This window comes from Pteronotus mesoamericanus, unplaced genomic scaffold (genome assembly GCF_021234165.1).
Source record: "Pteronotus mesoamericanus isolate MK-2021 breed Mesoamerican mustached bat unplaced genomic scaffold, CSHL_Meso_final scaffold_533, whole genome shotgun sequence".
Taxonomy (NCBI): domain Eukaryota; kingdom Metazoa; phylum Chordata; class Mammalia; order Chiroptera; family Mormoopidae; genus Pteronotus; species Pteronotus mesoamericanus.
Window position 1 is genome coordinate 3,279,561 of NW_026555320.1, and position 21,134 is coordinate 3,300,694.

A 21,134-nucleotide genomic window follows, 5' to 3' on the forward strand; every position below is an offset into this window, starting at 1 on the left:
GTCACTAGCATGAGCACTGGTGCCTACCCACAAAATTAACTCCAACTGCACCTTTACTACATTAACAAACTCAAAAATAAATGAGGAATTAATTCAACGCAATTAAACAGCCCACATTTCTCCACCAGTTTTTATAGCTTTACATAATGAAGTGTAAAGAGTTTACTCAAATTACCTGATTTGGTATCCTCACTAACTTCACTATCCTGTTCCTTCTCGCTAGTTTTTTCATTGTCGCCATCCTGTGCTTTATCACCTTCATCGGGTTCATTTTCCCCTTTGTTTTCTGCCTGAATAGGATACAAAAGAAGAGGACAAAGAGTGAGGAAAATTTTTTTAAAAGGCTGTTTATGAGCGATATTATCATGGGATGACTGAAGGTTCTACTATTTTTGACAAGAAGTAGTCTAGGTTCAGAGGGGCTTTAGGGAGAAAAGCTGGAGAAGAAATTAATATACATTCCCAAAGGACACGGTCCCTTTCTGCATCTCTGCTCTAAGGCCAGGGCTACAACGTCCAAAGGAATGTCAGGGGAATTCTTTTATGTTATTTATTGGTTATACAGAGAAATACTTAAAAAATAAATAATCGATCTGTTGTCCAAAAGGACGAATAACATTAAAATGCACATTATCAACCAAGAAGATGAAATGCTGCCAAAATAAAAAGTTGACAAAGTCCTTTAACACAGATGTTTGCTAATGGTTTGTAGAAAAAGTCACAATAGAGCATCAGTAAGCAAGAGGTTCTGGGGCCCAACAACTTTAGTCTCTCTGGTTAGCATTTGGTGTCCTTTGCTGATTCTGCAATCCCTGTGACCTTGGACAAGTTTGTAACAAGGTCTATAAAATGAACAGACTATCAGTGACTTGACGAGGCTGTTTTAGGAATTAGATGACTTCGTAAATGTAAAGAACAAAGCACGGTATTTGGAACATTGTAAGAAACAGAATTAATTTTACTACCATCTTCACCCTCCCCCTTTTCTATATACAATTTTAAAACACCACATGCAGCTAAGACCTTCAATCTCTCTTGTACCTATTCCTTCAAATAGTGACTGACTGCTGGTCTTGAAGAGGCTGCAGAGTCCAGTTCGGCCCAGCCTCCCCGCACTCAGCCTGAGGCCGGGGGCGGGTCACTCTGGTGTCCTCGCACACTGGCCCTCGTGTCCCCGCACACTGGCCCTCGTGTCCCCTGCCGGCTGGAAACTTTGATCCTCTATCCTCCATTCCATCCTCCCTAGTTCTGCATGTTCTTTAAAATCTACCTCAGATGCCACCTTCTCATTAAGTCTTTTCTAAATATTTTTCTGCTGGCTGTTCACTCTCAGAAAATCCCGAATATTTAAAAATTCTCTTCATTCTCAAGATTAGGAATTAAACCCTGCAATTCAATATTCATAAGAACTACAGCTCTTATATTCATATTCCCAACTGTGCTTGAAAGGGGTACTAAAGTAGAGGTCAGGAATGGATATTTTCACCTAATGACCGAAAAATGCCCTGTGCTATGCTTTGTGAGAACTATACTTTAAACCAGCAAAGTCCAAATGGCTGATAGAATTATTTATAGTCCCCTCAAAGGGACTCAAAGGTCAGAAGAAACCCAAACCATAATGCTATGAAAGGCACGCTCTCCATGGCTTGTCTGTTATGGTAGAATTCAAAGGCTTCACCTTTTCAGGCTGCTGACCATCAGTATCCGTTTCCATTTTTTCCTCTTCAGCTCCTTCTATAAACAAAAGAATAAGAACAAGTAATATAATACGGAAAAAAGTAAAAGATATTACATGGCTGTGAGAGTCTGGAATACAACTACACAGAGTAATATGGATGAACCTCACAACCACATAGCTAGCATAGAAACTATGACATAAAACAAAAAACTTTTTGATTCTATTAATTTAAAGTGCAAAAACAGGTGTTAGAAATCAGGACAGCTGCTAACCAGGGAAGGGCGCAGAGACAGAAAACAGGTGAAGTGGGGGAGGTGGGCGGGCGGGGGGAACCCTGGGTGTTATCTGTTTCTAAATCTTGGGGCCATTTAATCTGTGGGGCAAACGAGATCAGCACCCCACTTGCGGAGACCGCCGGGGTGTTTAACTTGCACAAAAGGCACTGAGCTGCCCACTGAGAGGCTCCACTTTTCTGTGTGTATAAAAATTAAAAGTTCAAAAATGATTTTAAGTAAAATGTACAAAAAAAAAAAAAAGTTTTTTTTTTAACAAGCAATGAGTACATATGTTCTGAGTCAGGCACTGGAGAAACAATATAAACGAACACACTAAAGAGAAGCAACCTGGGAGATACACAGGGCAGATGGGGGGCTTGCCCAAGGGGAGGTGGGTCGGGCTGGGAGGAAACGTGAGGGGAGTAGGGAGAACACACTGGTAGTTACAGCACAGTCGAGAGAATACAGTCAGTGACACAGGGTGGGGCAAAAGCAGGCTTAGAGTTGTTCATATGGAAAATACAGTAATTAATAAATACTACTACAAGAATACGCTCTGGGTTTCATGTACTCAAAACTGGAAACCTACTTTTGTCCCACCCTGTATCGTAATAACTGTATGCTGCCAGGTGGGAACTGGAAGTATCGGGGGAACACTTTGTAAAGTGTATGACTGTCCATCCACTATGCTTGCTGTACACCTGAAATTAATACAAAATAATATTAAACATAAACTATACTTGACAAATTAAAGAAAAAAGAACAGGCACAAATTAAGAATAGAAGATGGTTACAACAGCAAGTCTTACAAGGCCCTTGAACATGTGTGCACATGCCAACGTGTGGGGGAGAGCTAATGACCTATAAAAAGGGGCAAAAGTTCATTGTATTATGACAGTTACAGAGGAAAATGTCCCTATTCCTAGGAGATGCATGAATTATTTAGGGTGCAAATAATCATGACATCTACAACTTTGCAAAATTCACCAAAAATAATAAAATAAAAATCAATTTATTTAGATTGCTAGATAGATAAAAAAATGGCAAAGCTGAACCTTACTGGTAGACACATGGGATTTCACTGTGCTTGTTCTATCAGCATTTCAGGATGTTCGGCTACAAGCAAACAGGTTATCAGAAAGGCTCTTTTGTATTGAATGTAAATTGTAATTGGAAAAATAAAAAGACAAAGGTTATTCTGTTTAGATGCCAGGTCAAGTAAAGAAATATTTAAGTTGTTTAATAAAGGCCTCCAGCGATACAGTAAACAAATTGCCTGGATATTCAAATACATTAAAATCATAAGTTATTTAAAAAATATGTCAATTTAACAACTTGTAGATGGGGTCTGCTCTCAATCTAATAGAATGAAACTTCAAAAATACAGGCCAGGCCCTGACACACTCATGCTCAAGCCCCTCTTCTGGCTTCACGTCACTTCACGTCAACCCCACAGTGCGACCGCGGCCCGCAGGCCCCGCATCGTCCCCCGTGACCCCCTCTACCTTGCCACCCGGCTCCCTGTCCGTGGCCCCCTCACATTTCCTCAACTGCGCCAGGCGGCTCCTATCCGGGGGCCCATGCACTGGCTGTCCCCAGTGCCTAGAAGAGTCTGGCCCTGGGGGTCCACATGTTCCTCTTCCTCGCCGCATTCGCACCTTTGCTCAACGTCACTCACTTGGTGAAATACTCTTACTGTTTAAAACAGCAGGTCCCCACACTTCGCTCTTGCCTCCCTGCCATCCTTGCTTTATTTTTCAGCATGCTGCTTACCCGCCAACATACTCTTTCTACATATTTAAATTTAATTTTTACATCCTACAAGTTTTACATATCAGGTTCCCATGTATACTCTGCCTCTACGATATTAAGCACACGAGGAAAGGAATTTCACCGGTGCCCTACCTCTAGAACACATGAAAAACATGGTAACACAACACGTTTACAGCCTTATTTATCCCTAAAAGAAAAGAAAAAAGAAAGACTAGCTGAAGCCTGACCTTCCATCCAGGAACGCTTACGTTCCACGGGCTCAAGCGCGGACCCTCAGTGACTGAGCTGCGCGGTGGGCTTCTCAACATTCAGTCTTACATAAACGGGTCCTTCACAGCTGCTCCTTCTGGTGCGTGTGCCCGTTTTCTTATGCAGAGCCTGGGTCTTCAGGAGGGCCTGGGCCTTTTTCTACTGTAGTTCCCACAGTATGTACGGCAGTAGAGTACTACGGAGCTATCTACCAGGATTTAATCATCCTTGTTCAGCGAGTAAAAAACACAGACATACCTACATACTATACTTCTGGCGGTGTGCTAGAGCGAAAAGAGGCTGGGCCTGGGGTCAGAGAGACTTAAGTTCAAAATGCAGCCTGGACAGTCACAAGCATATAACCTGCCAACACCTTAGACTCCTTGCTGTTACAATAAAAAAACAATGCCACTCCTTCCAAAGCAGTCTCCTGAAAAGAAATTCAAATGACCAATCAGAAAAACCCTAAGCAGTATGTCACAAATATGGGTACTCAGCAACAACTGTTAGTTTCCAACAACTTCTGAGGGATGTTTTAAAATTCTTTTCAGCCCTGGCTGGTGTGGCTCAGTGAACTGAGTGCCAGTCTGTGAATCGAAAAATCGCCGGTTTGATTCTTGGTTGGGGCATGTGCCTGGGTTGTGGGCCAGGTTCCCAGTTGGGGGCCTTGTGAGAGACAACTGATCAATCTTTCTCTCCTTCTTTCTCCCTCTTCCCTCTCTCTAAAAATAAATAAAATCTTTAACATCTTTTCTCTTAACTTCTCCTACCTTCTCCTATAACCCAGGGCAAATAAAACCTAGTAATAATTTTATAAAATACAAAAGGTCTCAAATATCAATATTACTTTTTTTACTTGTAGAATGGTCTCTGGCCAAAGAAAACCAAAAACTACACAAGGTCAGAGAAACCAGGAGATGAATGACTAGAGTTCCACTGGCTGAAGAAGCCTTTCTGAGAAGCTGACGCCCATTTCCTAAATAATTCCTATGAAAAGTCTCCCAATAAATGAAAATGAACTATTTCAAGCCTGGTGCTCATATATCTCTACTTTTATTTCACCAAATACTTTCCCCAATCCAAATCCACAGTGAAAAATTAAGATAGGTTAATAAGAGAAATCAAAAAAGTCTTTTATTTCATAAGGAAACAGTTTTTTCCCTGTATTATATAACTATTATAAGTTAATTGGTGTAACATAGTAAATTAAGCATCAAAATGAAAAGTATTGATGAATATACCATCCAACTCCAATATTCTCTTGATAAGGAAAATCCTACATCATTCTATTCAAATCAGAGTGTTAAATAAATAAGGTGCTATTTTGTTATATACAATGTAAGCTGAAATGTACATTTAATACTTCCTTTCTTTGAATTCCCTATTTAGAGCGTGATTCAAAAAGGAGGCACAGCACTGACTTCCCACTAAGTCTTTGCTGGGCCTGTTCCACAGGGAGTGCCGTTTGCCATTTCCTAATTTATTCCATTAGTCACAGCACAATATAAATCACAGCAACTGTAATAGGCCAGCATTAGTTACAGGATGCTCTTTACAACTCATTCAAAAATATTCATATTATGCTTGTACTTTCCCTGGCCCTTATTAAACGGGAAAAAAGACCCAAAGTCTGCTGCGACGACTACTGCACACACACTGTACTTCTGGGAGGTCACCTGATAGGCTACTTGCAGATACAAGGAACTGGCTTCACTGCCCAGGCCGCTCACGGCGTCCCCTCTGCGGTCTGCGACCTTCCCCGCAGCAGCCCGACCCGAGCTCTGCACACTGTGGAAGCCACGCCATCCCTGCGGAGCAGGTCGAGTCCCACAAGGACTATGCTTGCTAGATTTTGTTTTTTGACTCTTCTTGTTTTAAATCCCACTAAACCAGAAATGGCTCAATTTGCAACCTGTTTCTTAACCAACAATGCTTCGTGGTATCATCTACCAAAAATTTAAAAACACATTTACATGTAAAAACATGTCCCTGATTCTGCAAAATACAGCAACTTCTTTGAATTAAGTAAGAAGGCTTTGCCAACACTTTTCAATTCCATGACTAAAGGGAACCAAAAGACCCTACAACAAATGAACCAAAAACACACAAAAAAGTTTGAGGAAAGGAACACTTTTCCCAGGCATTCAATAGGCCCGGGCCCCCCCGCCACCCCCAGCCAGGCCCTGCCTTGTGGTGCAGAATCAGCAACAGGCAGAGATGTGGCCCAGCTTGCTAATTCCAGCCTCCACCTAAGAGAGAGGAAGATCAGTGAGTTTTCAAGCCAGGAAACACGGTGAAAACTCTAAGTTGATTTTTAATCGAAGGCTTGGTATCTGGATTAGTAGCCAAGGTTAAGAGCAGTTAGGTCAGTAGTTTTTTCTGAGGAATATAGTGAGAGGTTTGGTTAACCTGAAAATCTTTTTTCATGTCTCCAAAGTAAGACGCTAGAGCGACACTTCAGAGAGAAGGGCAGGGCAGGCCCCACGCAGATGCATGGGAACCAGGAGGTTTTAGGCTTGAAGAGACTCACTGACATCTATTCAGATGGCCTGGAAGGGAGCCCCGGGAGTTCAGGGGGTATGGTGTGTGGAGAACTGGCTGGCAGTTTTAGTTTTTACTTCATATTATCTTTATTCTAATAAAAAATTTAAAAAATGAGGCACAGGGTGTATAAAACCCATACAATTGAGACAAAGACAGTACTAATTAGGCAAGATGACAACAGTAAATCTTTAGCTTGAGTTATTTATCAGAAACTGTTTCATAATGAATGACAAGAAAAAAGCCATAAACGATGTAAGAAACACTGGGAATACACTATTGACAACTGTATGTAAAATAACATTTTCACTTGGTGTGTAAATAAGCCTCTTAAATAGGAACACTTCCCATCTGAGAAGCCAGGTATTGATTATGAAGCTACCATATTAAAATTTTACTCCTCTTCAAGACTGATTAAGCATATATAGACAAGTAAAAGTCCTTAACAGCAAAAATATCATCTGTCAGCATCACAGACGAGCACAGTTAAACCATACATCGCAGAGGACACCTAACCAGCCCTCCCACGGCACAGAGGAGCTGGTGAAGGCCACAGCTCTTTCAGGGCCTGTGGCTTCACAGGGCAGAACCAAAATCCATGTCTGCAAAGTCCTAAAACCCAACAAACAATATGCTGTCTGTAAGGGACCCATTTACAAACACAGATACAAACAGATACAAACAGACTGAAAATAAATCAATGGGAAAAGATCTTCCATGCAAGCACAATGACCAAAAGAGAGCTGGAGTGGTATGCCAGTATCAGATAAAACAGACTTTAAGCCAAGGGAAGCAGGACATAATATAATGTAAAAAGGTCAATTCATCAAAAAGATACAATCATAAACATACCTAACAACAGTCTCAAAATACATGAAGCAAAAAAAAAGAGAAAACTGAGGGAAGAAACAGACAATACTTGGGAGATTTCAAGGCAGCACTTCCAATGAAGGACAGAACCAGAAAAAAGTAGACAACCTGAACAGCACCACAAACTAGCCACACCAAACATACACAGAAGACGCCATTCAACAATAGCAGACTATAAAAGGCATATTCGCCAGGATAAATGTTTGTTTCAATAAATTAAAAAAACAAACAAACAGAAATCACACTTATTATCTTCTCTGAATACAATGGAATGAAATTAGAAATTAATTTTAACATAAGAAAATTTAATAAATTCACAAATCAGTAGAAATTAAACAACATACTCTTAACCAGTTAGTTAAAGAAGAAATCACAGGGGAGATAAGAAAATACTCTGTGAATAACAAAACCAAAAACAAAATATATAAAAATTTATGGAATGCAGCAAGAGGAGCACTGAGACAGAAATTTATATAGCTATAGAAGTCTACTTTAGTAAATAAGATCTCAAATCAATATCTTATCTTCCAGCTTAAGGCACTATTCAAAGAACAACAAACCTATCCAAAGAACAACACAAGAAAGATAAGTATTAAAGCTAGATAAAAGATAACAGAATTGGTAAGATCAAAAGTTGATTCCATGAAAAGATAAACAATATTTATAAAACTTTATCTTGACTGATGAAGGGGGAAAAAAAGCCCAATTATTAGAATCAGGAATGAAAATGGGCACACTGCCACCAACCTTACAGAAAGAAACAAAATATAAAAGAACACTGACAACTTTTTAAAAAGGAGCCTTACTGACTTATAATTCACATACCCTATGATCAACCCAGTAAAAGTACAATTCAATGAATTTTATATTCCCAGGTATGTTCAACCATCACCATAGTAAATTTTAAAACATTTCATTACCTCAAGACAAAACCAAACCAGAAAAACACAAAAAACAAGCAGACAAAAACCTGCATACCGTTTAGCTGTCATTCACCCTCACTCCCCTCTGTCCGAGCCCTAAGCAAGCATTCCATCTATTTCCTGTCTCTATAGATTTTGCCTATTCAGGACAGTTCATATAACTGGAATTATAACTATATTATCTCTTTACTTCCCATGCTTTCAAGGTTCATCCATGGTTCTTCATTCCATTTTATGGATGAACCATTTTCTACTGTATACATTCTGCATATCTATTTGTCAGCTGATGGCCATTCGAGTTGTTTCTACTTTGGGTTATTGTAATTGTGTGTGTGTGGGGGGAGTGGGGGAACGCCAAGAAATTAATCTATACAAAATGGACAAGTTCCTGGAATGTCACTATCAAAACTGATTCAAAAACAGAACATCTAAACTTATAACAAGTAACCAGACTGAATCAGAAATCAAAAAGCGTCAATGATAACAACAAAAAGCCCAGGACTTAATGGCTGCCAAGTGAACTGTAGCAAAGATTTTTTAAAATATTAAACACAAATAACGTCTCAAAACCTCCCCCAAATTAGAATAACTCCTAACTCATTCTTTGAGGTCAGTATTACCCTGACACCAAAACCAGGAGAGATATCACAAGGAGTGAAAAGTACTAACACAAAAAGTATATAAACACAAAAATCCTAACAAAACAGTAGCAAGCCTATGCCAATAGAACAGGAAATAAACAATTCACATTGACCAAGTGGTATTTATCTCAGAAACACAAAGGTGGTTCAACAGGAAAGATTCAATTAATATAAGACATATATAGGATAAAGTAAAAATACCAAACACCTCGCCTGATACAGAAAAAGGTGACAAAAATCTAACACTAACGATAAAAACACTCAAACTAGAAATAGACAGGAAGTTTCTAACCCTGATGGAAGGAATCTATGACAGTCTAACAGCTCACATACTTAATGACGAAGCGCTAAAGGCTTTTCCTCCAAGATAAGGAAAACAATTTCATTTACAACAGCATCCAAAAGAATAAAATACACAGGAATAAATTTATCCAGGAAATGCAAGACGTGTGCCAAGAAAATGCAAGACTAAAAACTTCAAAACATTGCTCCAAGGAATTTTAAAAAACCTAGATAATGGAAAGCTGTCCCATGTTCATTGATTAAAAGACTTAACATTGTTGAGATGGCAATGCTCCCCAAGTTGAAAGCAAATAAAAATCAGTGAGATACTACTTCACACCCACTAGGTTGTTATTACTGAGAAGGGAAGGGGAAAACCAGTGTTGGTGACAATGTGGAGAAATCAGAACCATCGTATGTTGTTGGTGGGAACATAAAGCAGCACAACCACTATGAAAAACAGCAGAGTAGTTGCTCAAAAACTTAAACATGGGATTATCATATGATCCAGCAAGTCCACTCCTAGGTACCCGAGAAGTGAAAAACCCATGTTCACAAAATAACCTGCACACAGATGTTTACAGCAGCATTATTCAAACAATAAAAAAGTGGAAACAATACAAATGATCATGAACCAATAAACTGGGTAAGTAAAATGTGGTGTATCCACTTTAAAGAATATTATTCAATGTAAAAAGAAATGAAGTACTAATTTATACAACATGAATGAACTTTGAAAACATTATGCTATGTAAAAGAAGCCAGATGCAGAAGGCCATGTGTTGTGTGGCTTCATTTATAGGAAGTATCCAGAGCAGGCAAGCCCACCGAGACAGAAAGCGGACTAGTGGTTCTAGGGTGAAGAGACGCGAGAAGGGGGGGGTGACTAAATTCATGAATTTTCTTTGGGGATGATGAAAATGTTCTGCGATTCAGTGATGACAGCAGCACAACACTGTGAACATACTGGGAGGGCTGAAAAGTTTTACTAGTTTTTTCCTTAGGATGGCTTTAGTGGCGCTTTAACTTCATGTAACAGTTTTGTTAGAGTGTACTGTGACGGTTGTCCTATCAGTGTGCATTTTTAAAAAAACATCAAAACTGGTGAATTTTTGTGCAGACATTTTACTACTGAAGATAGAAGAAGATAAGTAACACTTTCTGGCATATTATGCTTTATTTCAAGAAAGTTAAAAATGCAAAAGAAGATCCGTGCAGTGTATGGAGAAGGTGCTGTGACCGACTGAACGTGTCAAAAGTGGTTTGCAAAATTTCTTGTACTATTGATATTTTTGCCAAATAATCCTTTGCTGTGAGACTCTTATGCATTGGAAGATGGTTAGCAGCACCCCTGGCCTCTACCTAGTAGAAGCCAATAGCAGGAGATGGCCAACATACTCAAAATATCCAAATCAATCAAGGTATTGGCGAAAATGAAAAAAATGTCTTGTATTTTACAGAAAAAACGAAGCAGACTTTTCGGCCAACTCAATACTAGAAGCCACTGGATCATACACCTTTAAGTGGTTAAAATAGAGAATTTTATGTGATGTGAATTTTAACTCAATTTAAAAATAACCAAAACAATGAACTTAAACCTACACAGTAACCTATGAATTAAAATACTGTCAAGTCCTTTCAGTATTCTCAAGTCTACAGGCTTAAAATCTAGATCTAGAAACAGGCACCAGATAATTCACAACAGTGATATTATTAATAGTTAGGAGAGAACATTTTAGTTCTAACTACTATTTAAAAAAAGGGATGAGAAAAAAAAATCGTAGACTAATCTTAAGAGACAGGTTTATACTGATCACAACACTCACTCGTAAGAGAGCCCAAGGATTTTAGCGAGCTCAGAGGAAACTACAAGACGGGCCAGCCCTGTCCTGGGACGCGGCAGCAACTCACCAAGCTTTTCTGGCTCATCAGGCCCTGTGCCTGCGATGCAGCTGCTCTCCAGGCCGTAGGTGGGATCCACCTTCCCAGAGGCCCGAGCTGCTTCTTGTACTTTCTTGACATGAGCTTCTACCAATTCCAGTGGTACCTCCTCCCGGACCCGTGAAAACTCCTCTGTTTGAGAATAAAAATGGAACAGTGGTCTTGTTTTACACAAATATTTGCTTCACCATAAACCACTAGGAAATCCAACCCATATTAATGTCTTGTGTGTAGTGGCCTTTCTGGCGACTCAGTCCTTTCTATTCCAGAAAAACTACCTCATGAAATGAAAAACTGCACAGTAACGTAAACCTTTGACTACATCTTACCTTATATGTCACAGTATCTTGGTACACAAATGAGAGATCGTTAAATTTCTATCAGTAACAATCAAAACTGCTGTCCAAGTTTTTATCTAACAGCCTGCTAGATTGAGAATAAAGAAAACAGCAAGGATCAACAACCTGAAAGCCAAGAAAGAGTTCTATGGTGCGGTAAAGTTCTAGTTATAATTAGTAATATAATCCAAGAATGTCAAAGTGACTCTTTTGCTAGTTGTATCAAATTTCAAATGAATTACCAAATATAACATAAAAAATGTTTTTGGACCCTCCCTAATTCTTGACACTCTTAATTTTAAAACTATTACATTGTAAGTGCTTTAGTTTAAACCATTACAGTACTTTTAAATATAACAGTATCTAAGATGTAATATCTAATTTTTGTCATAAGTAACTGAAATATAACACATGACAACATTTAAATCTGAGGTCACGTTAACGTGAAGGACAGTATTAAACCATTATCTGAAAACATCGTGCCGATAAGATGGCCTTGCAAAATCCATACCCAAAGCTGCCTTTGCTGCAGCAGATGCCACACGAGGGTCCACCACAGATGCCAAAAAGGCCACGGTGCTCATGACTGGGTTTCCTGATTGACTAAAGGGGACAGGCTGGTAGGCCAGGGGCCCAAGGGAAGCATCTGAATTCTCCAGGTACGGGTCCTCAATGGGGAGCCGCAGGAAGTGGAGGATGCACTCGTCCTGAGTACGACTTCCGACGTGCTCTGAGACTTTGTTCCAATCATCCTTGTACATCTCCAGGGCCTGCAACAGAAAAAAAAACAGGGGCTTTGGTACCAGATAACAAGGAGTGCTGTATGTCACAACACGAGAGGCCTGTGACTATTTTTTACATAGGTTTTTTAAAAAATAATGAAAATGGTTATACTTTACATTAAAAGGCACATACGTTATAAAGGAAAGCCAACTGTCTTTTATGACTACACAGGGTTGTTTACATAGAAAATCTTAACGAGTCTACAAAAAGGGCACTAAAACTACAAAGTTTTGCAAGGTCACAGGACAGGAAGGAGTAGAAAAACTCAATTGTGTTTCTATGTACACTAGCAATAAAAAATTTTTTAATTGGGTGATGTTAAAATATCTAAAAATAGCACAAAAACAAAATACTTAAGAATAAATATATTAATGAACATGCAAGGTCAACATGCTGGAGAAAATAAAACACGCTGAGAGGAACCAAAAGCCTCAACACAGAGGCGCCCTGTGCTCCTTCGTAAGATGCTGCAGCACTGTCAGGACGTCGGCTCTCTCCGAACCGAACCGGGTTCAGTGCAATCCTATTCCACCGGCAAGCTTTTTTTTTGAAATTCAGAAGCTGATACTAAAATTTATAAAGTACACAAATTTCTAGTGTTAAAATTTGTAACTTTTCATAGAAAATGCTGAAAACCTTCAAGAAAAAAAGTAAAAACAATCTCTCCAAAAGGGAAAGGGACAGAATGGTATAAAGAAAATCAGACATGCAGAGCTGAGAGTCAAGAAATTAACTCGGTAGAAGGAATATATGCAGTAGCTTCCCAAAGTGGCTACTCCCATGGTTCTCTCTAGAGCCACGTTGTTCAAACAGGGGCAAATTTTGCCTCCCTGGGGACATCCAGCAATGTTTGGAGGTAATTTTGGCCAACGTAACTGGGGAGTGCTATTGGCACCTTGTTAGTAGAGACCACAGATGCTGTTGAACATTCTACAGCGCCTTTAAGAGCCCACAATAAAAAAACTGAGGCCAAATGTCAAGGGTGGCAAGGCTGCAATTCCCCGTTCTTGAGCCCGATTTGCTGACCGCCCCTGTGGCGTGAGCCCGCTGCGGGCTGGCCCTCTCCGCCCCTGCCTGCCTCAGTGAACTCTGACCCCCAGCGCTCTTTCTCTAGAGTGCTCCTCAAACCCCAAGCCAACCAATGGTCTTACCCAGAAGTTCCCGTAAGAAACAAGGCTGACTCTGGGTTTCCTTTGGATAGTCAGCAGCCTTGGATAGGTCTAGAAGGAATTACTTAGAAAAAAGACCCAGATTGAAAAACGCGAAGAAAAATATTCCATTTATCTTACTAGGGTGTTTGGGATCAGAAACTTGTAACTGGGGCCACTGTAACTTTTATGAGCCGAAATTTTTTTGGTATGCTCCATCATAATCCTTTCAAACAGTTATTTAAACTTCTTTTCCTTTACTCATTTTCTTTCAGCCAGAGAAAAATAGGCAAGTTCAGAAAGTTTTTTTCCAGAATAAAGCTAAGGAACCCTACGACCCGCAGAATTCAAGCCAGGGCCGACACCCAGGGCAGCACAATGCGGCTGAGCAGGGGCGAGACCCTGGCCCGGGCCCTGGCAGAGGGCTGGCCTGGAGAGGGCGGGTAATGCGGGACGTGCGGTAACCACAGAACACCTGCTCCCTCCTGCTGCCACAACCCGGCTCTCCATCGGTACCTGCGGATCCTTAGAGCTGTCTGTCTCTCTCTACCCTTAAAGTCATCCCTCTTCCTGTGGCCAGAGTAAAGCATGTTTCACACAGGGCACTGTCTCTCTCTTGCCTAAAACCACTTCATTGCTCATCATTATCTTGGGGAATTGAGGGCCAGCCATGACTGGGGCTCTGCCTGCTCCTTCCACCCCTGCTCCTTAATGTTCCAGGAATACCCAGATGCCACAACACCGTTCCTCAGTACTGCCACACACAGACTGTTCTATACTAGAAATCTCATGTACTAGAAGCTTTCCGCTCCCAGGAAGCTGCCCATGTGTCTCATCCACCCAGCCCGGTGGCACAGTCACTCCTGCGCCTTGTGCCTCCAATTATGAAGCTGAGGACACTGCATTCATTTTGTGGTTTAATCTGTTGCTGTCCCCCGCTACACTCTGAATTTCTTAATTGTTGAGGCTGTGGCCCAGCCCTCTCAATTGGAAGTGTCTACCATAGAGCCCGGAACACAGTGCGCAAATCACAGAGCCCATCGCCAAACTTCACGTGAAACTGGGTTAAGCCAGGAAAGGAATTAATGGCTCCAAGAGTAAAAAAGAAAAAAGACTAACAAACTCCGTTAAGGCTTTCTTCCCCCCTTCAAGACAAGATTTTTATTGGAAGACATAGTCATCCAAAAAAAATACTATTTCTTGTGTTGCATATGAAGGAAAGTATATTAAGTGCATGTATTCTGTGAGAAAACCTTTGACAGTGCTTACTAAATAGCTGCTACTACTGTTTCTATAACCTAGCTAGTAGAAAACATATTAAGACACTTTTTTAGGGGATGATAAACAAACATTAATAAACCTCATGAATTTTATTTGCAGGTACAAGATTTTATGTCCATTAATTATCTAAGGGAAAGTAAATACGTGGCATGAGAAAGCACAGCAGGCACAAGAAATACTCAAGTTAACACAGGAGAACCAGTAAGCTCACAGATTCAAGTTTTGTCATTTTCAAGCCCAGGGACAAATGACCAGGAAGAGTATTTTAACAACTGTAAACTTTAACTATGAAAGCATCTTTAAAAAAAAATCTCCTCAAACACTGTGGAACAGAAGGGCACCACGTCTTTCACTGTGGCGCTCTATCAATGCAGTGACTTCAAACTGCTCTAAGGACTGACTCAGCCTTTTGTGGCTTCTACCGATGACACATTTTCAGGTCAAACACCTGAAATTCCTCACACATTTTACAAATGAACTCTTACTCAAACAGCCTTCATCATATGGATCCTCCGCAAACTATTTCTTAAAAAGCTAATGTAGAGCCTTTATTTGCCAAATTGAAATTAGGCCTCCAACATTTATAATAAAACAATGAAATGAACATAAGATAGTAACCAGCAGCCTTCCATACAGGAGCAGCGTTTTCATAAGAGACCACATCCAATAAAGTCTTTTTTAAATAAAAATGGGTGGTTTCAAGAATAATCCAAAACATCAGGAGTGCGGCCTGTGTGATATCTGACTAATAAAATAATGTATTATTTTCTTGAAAACCCCGAGTCTTCCAGATTTATTAGGAAGAAACTGACTGCGTTTTTGGTTAGAAATCCATTAAAATTTTCCATCTGACTTCATGCTCTTAAGCTATTAGTAAATAAACAAACCATATCAATAGAAGGTGTTAGTGGTAAACAATGCTGCTGGGAAGCCTTTTATTTCTCTTTGCGTAAGCTGGGACACCACCTGTCAACTCCGCCCCGTGTTTAAAAGAAAAATCGATGACTGCACAGGTTCCACCTGCAGAAGAGGAAAAGCACTATTGTATAAAGATGCTGTGGTTTTCTTAGTATGGTCAGTGTAAACAGTGACTCAGCCGTTGTGACCTTACTCTGCATTTACTATCAATGGATGTGACGGAAGGGGAGAAAGTTTAGAGCACCCATGTGCAGCAGAAAGAAATGATGTGAGACCTGGTGTTTCAGTGGGTGCTGCACAACTAAGTGTCTCTGCAAAATCCAATATAAAAGTGTATTCTCTTACTCCTACAAGAACTGCGCCTTTTTATTTTTAGAAGATTTTGTTTGTTTATTTTTAGAGAGAAGGGCAGGGAGGGAGAAAGAGAGGGCGAGAAATATCGATGTGCAAGAGAAGCATCGATCGGTTGCCTCTCACACACTCCCAACCAGGGACCTGGTCTGCAACCCACTTACGTGTCCTGACCGGGAGTCAAGCTGGCAGGCCTTTGGCCTGTGGGATGACGCCCAATCCAGTGAGCCACACCAGTCAGGGCGGCACTGAGTCCTTTTAAATTCACACCCCTGGCAGGTATGGCTAGACAAAACAGCCCCGAAGTAAATGAAAAGCAGCTCTCTGTATACTATCGCTATTGAATGGGCAGATGAGAATTAAAAACAAAAAAAGAAAGAAACCATTTTGAATTTTGACTCTGAAAGAGATTCTGACAAACCAGGAAAAGTAAAAGAGGTGGAAAAAAGTAAAGAAAATGGTTAAAACACCACTAAAACTTAAGGAACCACAACGGTTAAAACAACTCAAAAAACGAAATCAACGCTTTACAGAAACACGCAGCATCACCACTGTCTCTCTCGAAGCGCGGCCGGGAGACCCAGGAGGGGCCGGACTCGGGGGACCGAGATCGAAGTCGTTCCCACGGCCATCTGAGCGCGCGCCCGCCCCTCTCGTCATGTCACGCTGGCAGCAGCGGCTGGCGCGGGAGCGATGTGGCTGAGCCACTGCCCTCAGCATGAATCCAGGCAGTGGAGCCAGAGCGTTTTGACAGTCACGTTATTCTTCACTGGCAAAGATCAAATAAACCAACTCTAGTTAACTGTTTCCTTAATGAAACAGGGAAAATTATTAATTTCACTGAATCTAAACACCTAAGTCCACGTGTTTCAAACATCTGGGGCTATGAAAAGGGAGGTACACAAGAGGGCTTAATATCAACCATCAAAGCACAACAGCTGACTGAAGGGAAAGCATTTGTGAGACTGTTCGAGGTTCAAGCTCAACTCGCTGCTCTTTTCACCGAAAACCATTTTTACTAGAACAAATGGTTAACACCATTTACAGATTGGTTTTACAGATACAGATATCTGCCTGATATTTTCTGAAAAACAAACAAGAATTCGCCAAATGTCACCGCCAGGAAAACAACTGATAGTTTGTTGCCAATGATTAAAAAAAAATTAGAATTCTGAAAAAATATGTATCTGCCATAAAAGCCTGTCTGAATATTTAACAAACAATTTCAGATAGAAGATGAGTTTGGTGCTAATATTATCAAATGTGATTCTAAAAACTATTGTATAACTAACTGTTACCAACACTTGGAAAATCTGCATAATTCAGTAAACTAGTATTTCCCAATTTATTAATATGAGATGTTACATAATCATAAACTGATAGAAGATAAAGTGCAAGAGACCAATGGAATCCACGCTGTAACTAACCTTTAAGAAACTAGAAGTGGTCAAGTTTTAGTGCAGTATTGAGAAAGAATATCCCTGAAAAGGCCACTGAGATACTCCAGCTTTTCCTATAACACACCCAGGCACTGCCAAATTTTCCTAATAGATTCAAATTAAAACAATGTATAAGATGGAAAAACAAATATGAAAATCCAGCTGTATTCTACTAGACCAAACGTTACAGATTTGCTAAAATGTGTAACACCACACTTTTCACTAATATTTTATTTTTCAAAATCCATTTTCCTTTTTAAAAAAATTGTTTTGAAATTTTTGGGGTGACACTGGTTAATAAAACTATATAGGCCTCAGGCGCACGATTCCATAGCACACCACCTGCGCGCTGTACCGCGTGTTCGCCGCTGCAAGCCAGGTCGCCTTCCGTCTCCGATCACCCCCGTCACCCCTCCTGCCTCCCCCTGCCCCTTTCCCTCCTGTAATCACCGCACTGCTGTCTGTGTCTATGGGTTTCTCTTCGTTTGATTAATCCCTTCACATTTTTCTTCACGCAGCCCCTCAACCCCTCTCCTCTGACAGCTGTCATTCGGTTCTCTGCATCTATGAGTTTCTTTCTGTTTTGTTAGTTTATTTTGTTCATTAGATTCCACATATAAGTGAAATCATGGTGCTATAACTGAGCAGTGGAAAGAATCTTGGAATTGCCCAATGAAGAAATACAGTCGAGCAAAAAAAAAATCCAATCAATGTCCTTTTGGTTTAATCTACTGTTCGTCAGATTTTCTGTTCCTTGAAGGCGGAAGCATTCCTAGCGCATTTAACAATAAATGCCCTCTTTGGTCCTAAACAGCCCCCAGAGTCCCATTCTCCAAGTCCTAACCAGTGCCCCAACAACCGCTGTTCTCTCCTGAAGACAAATGGCCCCCTTCAGAAATGGCTGCTACATATGAAGCCCAAAATTCTCTATCTCCTACCCTTCAGAGTAGAAATAATTGCTAAGATCTCCTTGTGCAAGTATTTGTAAGAATCTCCAAAGACATGAAGAAATCCAACTAAGAATTCCATAAAAACCAACTGACAGATCTCTCACGTACCACCGGCTCACCAGTGTTTGCTTTCATAAACAAAACAACGTTGTCAGTGGCAGGTCCTTCAGCTACTTCTCGGAGTCCTGGGACATACCGAGGTTATACGCTCAAACGCACACAGGCACTGGGAGCTGGTCTACGATGCCTATGGGGGGCTGAGTTAGGAAAAACTCCAATCTGAGGAAACGCTCAACTTCAGAGGACAATCTGCTGTTCAAGGGCGGCCAATTGTCGCTGTGTGAAAACGAGGTCCCAGGATTGCCAGATCTTCCAATTTTGGAGGAAAAACTAGAAATCTTTGGCAAAGCTCCAATGTTTGTTTAATGTTGGCAACAGATTTTAAACCAACACAATAAAATCCAACCTGGGCCAAAAGAGCACATATCCAGGCTTCATCTCCCCTGCTGACAGCCAGTATGTAACCTCTAGGTTTGATATTTAAATAATAAAGACCCGAGGAAATTCTATTAAAGTTCATTACATGGATCAAAACATTTCAGAATAGATTCCACAGGCAGCTTTGGAAAGCCGGCCCAGAAATGCAGCGCTCGTCTTGCGGGCGGATGCAGGCCCTCTGCCCCCGTGCTCACCTCCAGGAGGAGCAGGGTCTCCTGCTCAGTCCACTCTCTTCCGGCGCTGGCACCTTTACTCTGAAAAACAAAGCCAGACACGATTAACTGTTCCTAAAGGCTGGCAGGGAGCTCAGCAGGATTCCTCCCTAAGTTCTGGGGGCTGTTTTACACAAACCACCAAAATAAGTCCCTGAGTAACAGGAAGAAAACACTTAGGGAACCTAAACTGCCAACAGAAAGGGTGACTATTCCCAAGATTTCTTATCTATTGATAACTCACAGACGATTTATACATATTATTGCTATATTTTTATATTTGAAATAATCTTGTGAAGCTACAAAGGCATGGTATTTCAATGGATACCATAAATCAGGTATAATATTATAACGATAATGCAAATATTTGGGGTAGCTTGAAGGCAGTCTTTTTTCCAGTTTCAAGGACAAGTTGCACTACATATAAAGGTTTCAAGAGGATTCTTGGTTCAAATGTGACAAATTCATGTTATCTCATTTTTAATATCTCCTGAGGAAAATAATGTCTAAGTGATTCCCTAATCTCCAAATTGCCTTTTCCATAAGAATCCCTTATAACTTACAATTCATGTGGGCATTGGAGGTGTAAGAAAGCCAAGTTTGCGTTCTCTAAAAATTAAAATGTACCAACTGATTCATAGTCTGGATTTGCAGACCCTGCTCCATTCATATTTGCAGGGCTGGATGTGTGGTATAATTGACATTATTCTTTACTTAGAGGTGTTATTAATTCAAAAGACACATTCTAACGTATTATCTCCTCTCTGAAAAGTCTATTTTGAGAGATTACAATTTAACAAATGAAAAAATTTTGACAGCCTATGATTTCCCTGTTTGAGCCTATAAAGTTTCTTAAATTTTACTCAGGCTGCTAAATACTTGGGGTAAAAATTAAATTATGATTTGCTAGGTCTCCATGATATTCAATACACATATTCTGAAATAGTTGCAAAAAATGTACTAAAAATACTAATCCTTTAATTAGAGAGTAGAAAGAGGACTCTTAAGCACTGCAGAAATGAAGTCCTCAAGTACTGCGGTGTGAGAAAAAGATGCACATAGCTGTCACTCACAACGTATTGTTTGGACTCTTGAGGATTACTTTAAGATGCAAAGGTTCATCTTTTAATCAATCAACATCAGAAGCGACCCTTGATCAGACTGGGAGTCCCGAGAGAAACAAAACTCACTAATGTTTCACCTAAATCCTGAGGAAGCCAAACCCGAATCCAGGGCAGAGCTGTACAACCTCGGTATGGATGGCATCTACTGGGAGGGTCCTCACTACCATTTCCCCACTTCTCAGCTTTTTAGGGACTTGTCCATTTCATCAAATTGTCAAATATATTATCACCAAGCTGTTATTCATATTGTTTATTGTCTTTTTAATATACGTCGTATCAGTAGTGTTGCACGCCCTCATTCCTGATCAGCAATTTCTGACTTCTCTTTTCTCCTTGATCTCTCTGGCTAGAGGTTCATCAAATTTATTGACCTTCTCGAATAACCATCTCATTTCATTGTTTTCTCTAATGTTTTTCTGTTTGTGTTCGGTTTCTAATTTAATTCTGTTGTGGTCAGCCAAGCACATTTATTTCACATGTATAAAATGATACAACCAACCACACTGTATAATAGCCATCTTTTAAAATCTGAGCCTCATTTTATGACTCAGAATTTGGTATATTTTGGTGAATGTTCCCCAGGGACTTCAAAAGAATGTCTTTTACGCTGTTTTGCATAGTCTTCTGTGAATACCAAATAGGACGTGTTGGTTGATAGTACTGCTCTAAGTCTTTTATAGTCTTACTCTCTATCTACTTGTTTTATCAGTTATGGAGAAAAGGTCACTGCAACCTCCAGCTGTGCATCTGTCCGCCTCATTCCTCCTTCCTGTTCTACTGGTCTTTGCTTTTGAAGCACCACAATTTGGTGCTTACATATGTAGGATGATCATGACCTCTTAACTGATTGATTCCTGTATCATTAGGAAGTGTCCATTTAATTCTGGCAAATTAGTTGTTCTTGTGTCTACTTTACCAA

At 40.3% G+C, this 21,134-nt stretch overlaps 1 protein-coding gene across 2 annotated transcripts in view; it reads right to left on the reverse strand.

Annotated features, from left to right (window-relative positions):
- SMARCC1 (SWI/SNF related, matrix associated, actin dependent regulator of chromatin subfamily c member 1) overlaps nt 1–21,134 on the reverse strand; it is a 112,369-nt gene that overhangs the window by 32,484 nt on the left and 58,751 nt on the right. For both annotated transcript variants that reach the window (XM_054594632.1, XM_054594633.1), the window contains exons 19-23: nt 19,074–19,133; nt 12,023–12,281; nt 11,144–11,305; nt 1,679–1,734; nt 176–290 (exon numbers count right to left, since the gene is read on the reverse strand). In XM_054594632.1, coding sequence (XP_054450607.1) covers nt 176–290; nt 1,679–1,734; nt 11,144–11,305; nt 12,023–12,281; nt 19,074–19,133 — 652 coding nt within the window. The remainder of the gene's footprint in view (nt 1–175; nt 291–1,678; nt 1,735–11,143; nt 11,306–12,022; nt 12,282–19,073; nt 19,134–21,134) is intronic.